Source organism: Lactuca saligna, chromosome 9 (genome assembly GCF_052625555.1).
Source record: "Lactuca saligna cultivar CGN05327 chromosome 9, ASM5262555v1, whole genome shotgun sequence".
Classification (NCBI taxonomy): Eukaryota; Viridiplantae; Streptophyta; class Magnoliopsida; order Asterales; family Asteraceae; genus Lactuca; species Lactuca saligna.
In genome coordinates this window covers 119184863-119194120 of record NC_136425.1, presented here as the reverse complement: position 1 = coordinate 119194120, position 9258 = coordinate 119184863, and the positions used below count along the sequence as shown (strand labels likewise).

Sequence of the window (9258 nt, the reverse complement as noted above, 5' to 3'; positions counted from 1 at the left end):
CAACAATAATAAGTTGAAAACCTCCATAACCAAAGTGAACAAGTAATGAAAAGAGAAAGGATCTCCCTGCCTCAGCCCCTTTTTCCTTCAAAGTATCCATGGTCTTCTCCATTAAAATTCAGCATAAACCAAGGAGAAGAAGTACATGCCATGATCCAATTAACCATGATCGGATGAAATCCAAATTCCAACAGGATCCTCTTAAGAAATTTCCAATCCACAGTGTCATACGCCTTTTGTATATCAATCTTTAAGGTGCATTTCGGCCTTCCTTTCTTATTTTTATATCCCACCATCAAATCTTGAGCAAGAAGAATATTATCAAGAATTGATCTCCCTTAAATAAAGGCAGATTGATTTTTGCTAACAATATCACCTAAGTTGTTCCTTATTCTGTTAACAATTATCTTGCTGATACACTTATAAAAGGTATTGCAACAAGCAATAGGCCTAAATTCAGTGACTTTTCTTGGACTATCCACTTTAGGAATTAGCACAATCCTAGTGGCATTAATACCCTTCAATAATTTCCCAGTCCAGAAAAATTCCCTCAGTGCTTTGCATATATCTGGCCCAACAATATTCCAAGCACTCTTATAGAATTTAGAAGAAAACCCATCACGTCCAGGGGCATGGTTATCAGCAATATCGAACATAGCTACTTTAACTTCATCATCAGTAACTACCCTTATCATATTCATAGCCACATTTCTATCCAACTTATAATGAAAAGAAATTTCATTAAGAATAGATAAATCTGTGTCATCTTCACATCCCAAGAAATTCTTAAAGTGATTAACAAAATTTTCCTTCATCGAATTCCTCCTAATCCATCTCCCATCCTCATCAAGCACCATTAAAATTCGATTCCTGTTATTCCTGCTTTTCAAACAATTGTGAAAATACTTCGTATTATTATCCCCCTCAACTAACCATTTGATCTTAGATCTTTGAGAAAGCAGATTTTCTTCATCATTACAAGCAACATTATATTCAAAAAGAATATTAGCATGCTCCCCCCTATATTTAGCATTATAAGGCTCTTGATCAATTTTCATTTGAATATTCCCCAACTCCTTCCTCAACTCTTTAATTTTCGATCCCGAACCTCTGAATTTGTTACACAACTATCTACAACACTTTTTCAACAGTTTCAGCTTTTGAGTAACTTTGAACATAAAAAAACCTTCAATATTTGTAGACCAAATATCCTTAACCATAGGCAAAAATTCATCCTTATCCATAATAAAATTGGCAAATCTGAATGAAGATTTCCATCTCAATTTACAATTCGGGATTATTAAAACAGCAGGACAATGATCAGAAATTATGTACGGTTTGAAAGCAGCATGAGCTAGAGGATGATCAGACATGAACTTCAAATTAGCCATAACCCTATCCAACTTCTTGAAAATACCTTTGTTACCAGCTGAAGCTTTATTCCAAGTGAACTGAAATCCTGTAATATTCAGATCATCAACTTCAATAAAATTGACACAATCAGAAAATTCATCAACACCCTTTAGCATTTTAGAACATTTCTGAATAATCAGACTCTTTTAAAGCAACATTAAAATCACCCAATAAACACCAAGCTTCTTTTTTCACAGTTATGCTAAATTTTTTCAAATCTTCCCATAAGTCCCTTCTTTAAATATATCTATTAGCAGCATAGATAAATGAAATAAACATACTATACCCAGAATCCATGAATTTAACAAAGCAATGAATCACCTGTTTAGATTGAGAAATGACCATAATTTCAAATAATTTTGGATCCCATCCAACAATTATTCTCGTACCACCTTCACAAGAACTGCTATTAGAAATCCAATCCCATTTCCCAAAAGTTCTGCAACACACATTCTTTAAATTTAAACAATTGACATGGGATTCAACCACAGCACATATCCCAATGTTATTATCCTTAATAACATCAATAACCTCTTTTTGCTTAACAGCTTTATTCAGCCCCCTAACATTCCAAACACCAATCGACATCATTGGATAACAACATTATTCTTGGCATTTACCATCTCAAATGCCTGAGAAGAACCATCCTTGCTGCTGCTATTATCCTTCCATGTGTTATCCATTTTATTTTCATTGTTAACCATTTCTAAATCTTCTTTTCTAACTCCCATAGAATGAATCAAATCTTTATTCAATCTACTATTATCAATAGTTGATTGAAAACAGATCTGATTATCAGACAGAATACCAATCTTATCTCCTTTATCATCCTCTTCCATTCCAATTATAACATCCTCATCAATCAACCCAATACTTCAAAACTATTTTTATTGCATTTATCAGTTTCCTTATCCATCTTCTTATTCTCCTCTTTTCCGCTTACCTTCTTTTCAATTTCCCCTGCTTAATTTCTCCCTTACAACTTCTATCATTATTATCATAATGCCCAGAAACCTTCTCATATCTTTTATTTTTCTCCATATTCCAGTGACTTACCCCTTTATTATTCCAATACCCATTTTGCCCCCGACCATTTCCACCTCTATTCCAATTTTGTCCCCTGAATTTGTTTCCCACTCTTGAAAAATTACTCCTTCCATTGTCTTTTTGATTTACATTATTAGCTGAATTCATCAATGACTTACTAGTACCTTCTCCATCATTGACATTCTTATTTTTCTTATTAATAACTTCAGTATACCCTTCATTATCAATCACAGATTTTCCTTTTTCTTCCTTATTAATTCCATTATCCCCATTTTGCACTGGATTACTACCCTTCATGCTTGCCATACATATCTTATCCATGTGTCCATAAACCTTACAATAGCTGCATCTAGAAGGCACCCAAGCATACTCCACTTCAAATTTTTGAATAACAGCCGAATTAGTAACAAAATCCCAGGTTGAAACATCAATACTTCTCTTTCATTCTTTTTCAGCCGACATTTCAATTAAGATTCTAGCATAGGCATTCCTTCCCTTATGTTCGAAACACATCTCTTCAGTAAATGAATCAAAAGCAAGAGGAATTCCCAGTTTATTAGCAATAATACACAGATTATCTCCACTCCATACTTCCAAAGGTAAATCATATATTTTAACCCAAACAGGAATCTTATCATGACTATTCTTAGTTAAAGTCAACCCTGGTCTCCATCTTTGAAGAAAAAGAGGCATATTATTGAACATTAGCCATGGACTTTCCTCCAAAATAGACAACATCCCCTGCTCATCACTAAATTTAAAGAAAAAAATCCTTTATTATTCATAAACACCTCTTCAAGTCCCACATTCTTCCATAATCTTCTGACTTCTTTTTGTATCACTGGAAAAGCCAATTTCTTATCAATCATATACCCATATAAAGTGTTCATGTAAGGAATACTAGCATTCTTTAGATTTTCAATTGGGATAATAACAGGATCATCATCATTACCTATTTCCCTAGGCATATATCTAACATCAATTTTACCTTTATGCCTATTACCTTTTAAAACCCCCAACATAAGAATTCTCTAATTTCCCCTGCATACCACTTTCCACCTTTTTGCCATTATTAGCAGCTCCCAATATAGAAGGCATAGTACTAATACTATTAATTACAGTACCAGACACCAACTTCCCTTTAGCTTCAGAATTACTCTTCTCATTAGTCTCCTCTTCCATCATTATATCCTCATCTTCACTAGACTCCTCTTCACTTGATTCAACTTCCCCTTCCTCTTCAGAAGAGCTATCATCTTCATTATTACCTTCTTCCTTATCATTTTGCTTAATCAATTTTGAAATATCCATATCCATACTCTGCTTCAGCCCATTATCAGCTTCCTTCCCCACAAACAAATCCTCCTTCAGTTTACAAAGAAACTGAAAACCAACCCCTGGAATAAACTCTTCATTATTATTGACACTCTTATCCACATCAGATCTAGATTCCCCAACACTTTTATCATTCAGCACAGAGCTAGTCTGGTTAGAATCATCACTTACAACAATGTTAGAATTAACCCTCAACATTTCATTCGTGACATTCTTCAATTCCGAAACAGGATTCAAGAAATCATCATTCACTTTTGAACCATCCTAATTTTTCATTAGATTAGTTGTATTACCTGAAGGAATATTGACCATGTGCGATCCAATTGTCTTCATCTTTTCAAGACCTCCATCCTTCAATCCCTTTACAGAGCTATCATTTCCGATCGATGAGATCTTAGAATCCACCTCCAACGCTTTTACAGAATCCAACTCATCTTCTGTCTCTTCTTCAGTAGCATCCTCATCATAGTACTCCTCAGCATCCATCGGAGATATCTCATCCATAACATTCCGAGCTCTATTCTTAATTCAGGAAGCTTTCCCTTCCATTTTCCATTCCGCTTTCCCAATTCCTGAAGCAACAGCTCCAGAGACACTAGGCTTACGACACGCTTTATCAATCGTAGCTGAAGATTGCTCAATAACCCCAGGAGGAACTAGCTCTTTCACATCCACTTCAGTTTTAGTATATCGAACAACAACACTTTTATCCGGAGGTTTAACCTTCACTTCCTTCAATCGATCCGCTTTGGATGATGCTCCCATTATGTCAATGGAATTAGAAGAGAAAATGCTTCACCGATAAAAAGACAAACGTCGGAAAAGCAGCACCGATGAATCAAAACTAGATCGCACCACCGAAAGAGAGAATCAAGGGAAGAGAGAGAAAGTAGAGAGAGAAAGCGAAAAAGTTTTTGCATAGGAATGAGTTAAACAACCAAAGGGACCATCAAAGGGAGTTTACGGCCCTAAACTAGGAGTTTACATCCGTAAGCTCCTATACCCTTCTTATATTAATCATTTGGTGTTCTTAGATCAATCACATGTGATTCAAACCAATTTTACAAGCCTTAGAATGAATTTAGGACATCATTTGACTTGTGTATATGAGTTTACGGCCCAGGAACCCATTCTAGGGGGGTTTACGGCCGTGAACTCTCAAAGGGGAGGTTTTCATCATGTTTAAGTCCCCTAAAATGATTGTGGTTGATTATAGAATTTAATCCAAGGCTATTGGTGTGCTTAAGTGTCTTTTAAACACTAAAATATGAGTTTACTCTCCATGAAGGTCAGTTTACAACCCAAACATGTTCTTGGGCAGTAAACTCATGTTTACTCCCCAAAAATTGGATTCAAGGTGTTCTAAGTCCACTCCATTAAGCCATTTAGCCATATCTAAGCTCCAAAGGTCGATTGGAAGGGTTTAAAGGCTCAAAAACCCATTATATGTGTGTTTACGGCCCAAGCATGTTCCAGGGCCGTAAACACATGAAAATGGTCCTAAATGATAGTTTAACCATGAATTTGAAGGTCTAGGATGCAAATCTATGAGTTAGGGAAGTTAACTTGGTGATTTGGAGCTTAAATTTGATGATTTTGGACCTTAAATTTGGTTTGAGGAGAGAGGTCAGAGAGAGTGAGAGAGAGTAAAAGCTTCAAATGGAAGCTTAAACCACTTTAAATATGTTGCAAGTTTGGGACACGATGGAATTCTACCCGATACCAACGTTATACGATGCTTTTGGTCGCACCCGATTAAGTTGTCATAACCCGATTGGTCGAAACTAAAAATTTTCTAAGTAATAGTTTGGGATGTTTTCATGAGTTTCTAACGTGTTTGGATACCAATTAAGTCATAATAGAAGTCTCAAAAATAATGACTTAATTTAAAACTTAAACGGGAACAATTCGAAAAAGACGAATTTTATGGACGAAAACAGGTTACGGCGATGGAGCAAACTTCGGGTTGTCACATCTATCCCTTCGGGGAGGGATTGTATCGGTGCGGTGCATAAGGCTCGCTTTAGCGTTTGAAATGCTTTTTCTTGTTTCTCTTCCTAATCAAAGGTCACATCCATATGGGTTAGTGTTGTCAAAGGTTTCGCGATCCGAGAGAAGTTTTGGATGAATCTGCGGTAGTAGCCAGCGAGACCTAGAAATTGACAAATTTCTGTAGGTGTCTTTGGTGTTGACCAGTTCTCAATAGTTTTAATTTTGGACGTGTCTATGTGGATTCCTTCTTTGCTAACCACGTATCCTAAGAATTCGACTCTTCGAATCTAAAATTCACATTTCGAGAAGTCCGCATAGAGCTTCTCCAATCGTAATGTACCTAGGACTTGTTGCAGATGATCGCTATGTTCCTCCTTACTTCGAGAGTAGAACAATATGTCGTCAATAAAGACGATGACGAACTGATTCAAGTAAGGACAACATACCCTATTCATTAAGTCCATAAATACTGCGGACGCATTGGTCAAATGGCATCACCATGAACTCATAGTGTCCGTAACGAATTCGGAAGGCTGTCTTCGGAACAGCCTCCTCTAGTACTCGTAATTGGTGATATTCAGACCTTAGATCAATCTTGGAAAAGTAATTCGCCCCTTGTAGTTGGTCAAACAAATCGTCTATGCGAGGTAGAGAGTAACGATTTTTGACCTTAAGCTTGTTGAGTTCTCGGTATTCAATACACATATGGAACTATCCGTCTTTCTTCTTGACAAATAAGACCGGTGCTCCCCAAGCTGAGAAGCTTGGTCTAATAAATCCCTTGCTGAGTAGTTTGTTAAGTTGACCAGACAGTTCCTGCATTTCAGCTGGTGTTGATCGGTAAGGCGATTTGGCTACGGGGGTAGCTCCTGGGACTAAGTTGATTCTGAACTCGACTTGTCGTTGCGGAGGTAATCCGGGTAGTTCTTCTGGAAAGATGCTGGGAAAGTTGCTCACTACCGGGATGTTCTTTATTTCTTTCGTTTCGATGCTCGTATCGATAATGTGAGCAAGGAATGTACAATATTCCTTATGTAAGTACTTCCGTGCTTCAATATTGGAGATGATACGAAGACTCGTGTTGGGTTTGTCACCGTAAATAATAAGAGTTTCGTTAGACGGAAGGTTGAGACGAACAACTTTCTCGTAGCACATGATGTCGGCACGATGAAGACTCAACCAATCCATGCCGATTATGACTTCAAAATTTTTAATTGAGACCAGCATGAGGTCTATTGAAAAGGTGGTTATCTAGAGTTAGGGTACCAATGACCATTGTAGGCTCGGTAACCGCTTCCTTATGGCCTATAGTCAAAACTCTTCCTCTCCACCGGTATTCCCTACCTTCGGGCAGTTCCTTTTGTAGTGACCCACTTCACCATAACCGTAGCAAGCCTGGCCCACACCAGTGTCGGGGACTTGGATGATCGATCTTGTCGGAGCTTTGCAGAAATGGACAGTGTGTCCTTTCCTATTGCAGTTAGAACACTGCATTTCCCGACAGGGACCGTTGTGGTGGAAGTCACATTTGTTGCACTTAGGCAAACTTCCAGCATACTGCCGTATCCGAGTAGTAGCGGCAGGTGCTATCGTAGCATGAACCGCCACGACCTTTTGCTTTTTAGCAGGTTTCTACTTCTTCTTGTCATCCCAGAATTTCCGCTTGATGTCAGCGGCTTTGGAGGGTTCTGAGATGGCTAGGGTTGTTGTTTGTAACAACCCGAAGTTGTCCATCACCAAAACCCATTTCGTCCGAAGAACCCGTCTATAGCGATTCGTTCCGATCTCGTTTTTGGACTGAGTTATTTAAACTTATATGTTTATTATAATCTCATGAGTGTTCAAATCTCTTAAAAACTCATGAACATGGCCCAAAAATAATTAAATTGAAAAATTCTAAATTCTATTCAGATGGACTACGATAGCTTAATCGGGTGCGACCAAAAGCCCCGTTTAACGTCGGTATCGGGTAGAATTCCACCGTGTCCTGAACTTAAGACCTATTTAAAGTTCAAAAGACTTAATTTGAAGCCTTTCCTCTCTCTCACTACTCTCTCTGTAACCTCTCTCCTCTAACTCAAGATTAAGGTCTAAAAACATCAAATTCAAGCCCCAAATCTTCAAGGTAACCACCCTAACTCCTAGTATAGCATCTTAGACCTTCAAATTCGAGTTCAAAACATGGAATAGGACCAAAATCATGTGTTAATGGCCCTGGAACACCCTTGGGCCGTGAACACATATAAAAGGGGTTTTTATGCCTTAAAACCCTTCCAAAACACCATTGAGGCTTAGATATGACTTATAGAATTATGGAATTGGACTTGGAACACCTTGAACATCAAACTAGAGGAGTAAGCATGATTTTACTGCCCAAGAACATGCTTGGGCTGTAAACTCATTATCATGGAGAGTAAACTCCTTCTAAGGTGTTAAATTGCCATTTAAACACACCAATAGCCTTGGAATAAATTCTAGAATCAACCACAAACGTATTGGAAGCCTTAAACTTAATGAAAACACCTCCCTTAGGAGTTCATGGCTGCAAACCCTCCCAAAAGGGGTTCCTGGGCCGTAAACTCCCAAATCATGGCCAAATGACACCCTTAATTCCTTCCAAGGCTTGTGTAATAGCTTCAAATCACATGTGATTAAAGGAGGACCACCAAGAAACATTTTGAGCATGTGTACAAGAGTTTACGGCCGTAAACATATAGTTTACTGCCGTAAACTCCTCAAAGGGTCCCTAAATTATCCAAATCACTTTTCCATGCCTTGAAACTAACCCTAGAAATTTCCCTCAAGTGATATGAAGCCATTTTGCACCATAAACACCCCACCATGAGTTTACGGCCGTAAACTCATGGGGAATGGGACATTAGGGCCGAAAACTCTAGTATGAGTTTACTCCAGAGTAAACTCCATATCCAAGCCATATGTGTCCTCAAATGCCACTCGGGTCCCTGCAAACGCTTGTAATGGAGTGTTTTCGCGATTAGAAATGTTTGTCCCTAGCTAATAAATAATTTAAGTCCTAATTAGATACAAATGTGTATCTTTTCATAATACACAGGAATCTTATGCGTTTGCAAACCCAGAACTGATGTTTAGGATCCAAACCGGTTAGTTCATACCCCTACCCTTTTTCAAATGTTTTTCAATTGTTTTCAGGGGGAATACAAGCAAAAGTACAAGGAAATATTTTACTCATACTTATTGTTTTCAGTTTAAATTTCTACATTCTGTATGTTTTAATATCGAAAACTGTGTTTATCAAATAGTTTGAATTACGAAGTTAGCTTTCAAACTAATCATAGATTTCTTAACAAAATGTTACAATCTAAATTATATTTCATAATCTACGAATACTTCACACTAATCATCAATTAGAACTAATACGAATACAAATATGAAAGTACAACTACGAACAGAATGAATACGAAAGTACAACTAGGAACAAGACGAATACGA

The 9258-nt window shown here is 37.5% G+C and overlaps 1 protein-coding gene across 1 annotated transcript; it reads right to left on the bottom strand.

Annotated features, from left to right (window-relative positions):
- Positions 1-338: 338 nt before the first annotated feature.
- On the bottom strand, positions 339-2001 carry LOC145016666 (uncharacterized). The gene is made up of 3 exons (XM_078974907.1): positions 1735-2001; positions 1187-1541; positions 339-967 (listed from the first exon to the last, which is right to left on the bottom strand). Exons 1-3 carry the CDS (start codon positions 1999-2001, stop codon positions 339-341), a joined length of 1251 nt encoding a protein of 416 aa, XP_078831033.1.
- Positions 2002-9258: the final 7257 nt, after the last annotated feature.

Coding starts and splice junctions, on each gene's coding strand:
- LOC145016666 (XM_078974907.1), bottom strand. CDS start 2,001: ATGTCGATTGGTGTTTGGAATGTTAGGGGGCTGAATAAAGCTGTTAAG. Junction 1,542..1,734: donor TCATTTCTCAATCTAAACAG/GTGATTCATTGC, acceptor CTGATTATTCAG/AAATGTTCTAAAATGCTAAA. Junction 968..1,186: donor TTGGTCTACAAATATTGAAG/GTTTTTTTATGT, acceptor GTAATGATGAAG/AAAATCTGCTTTCTCAAAGA.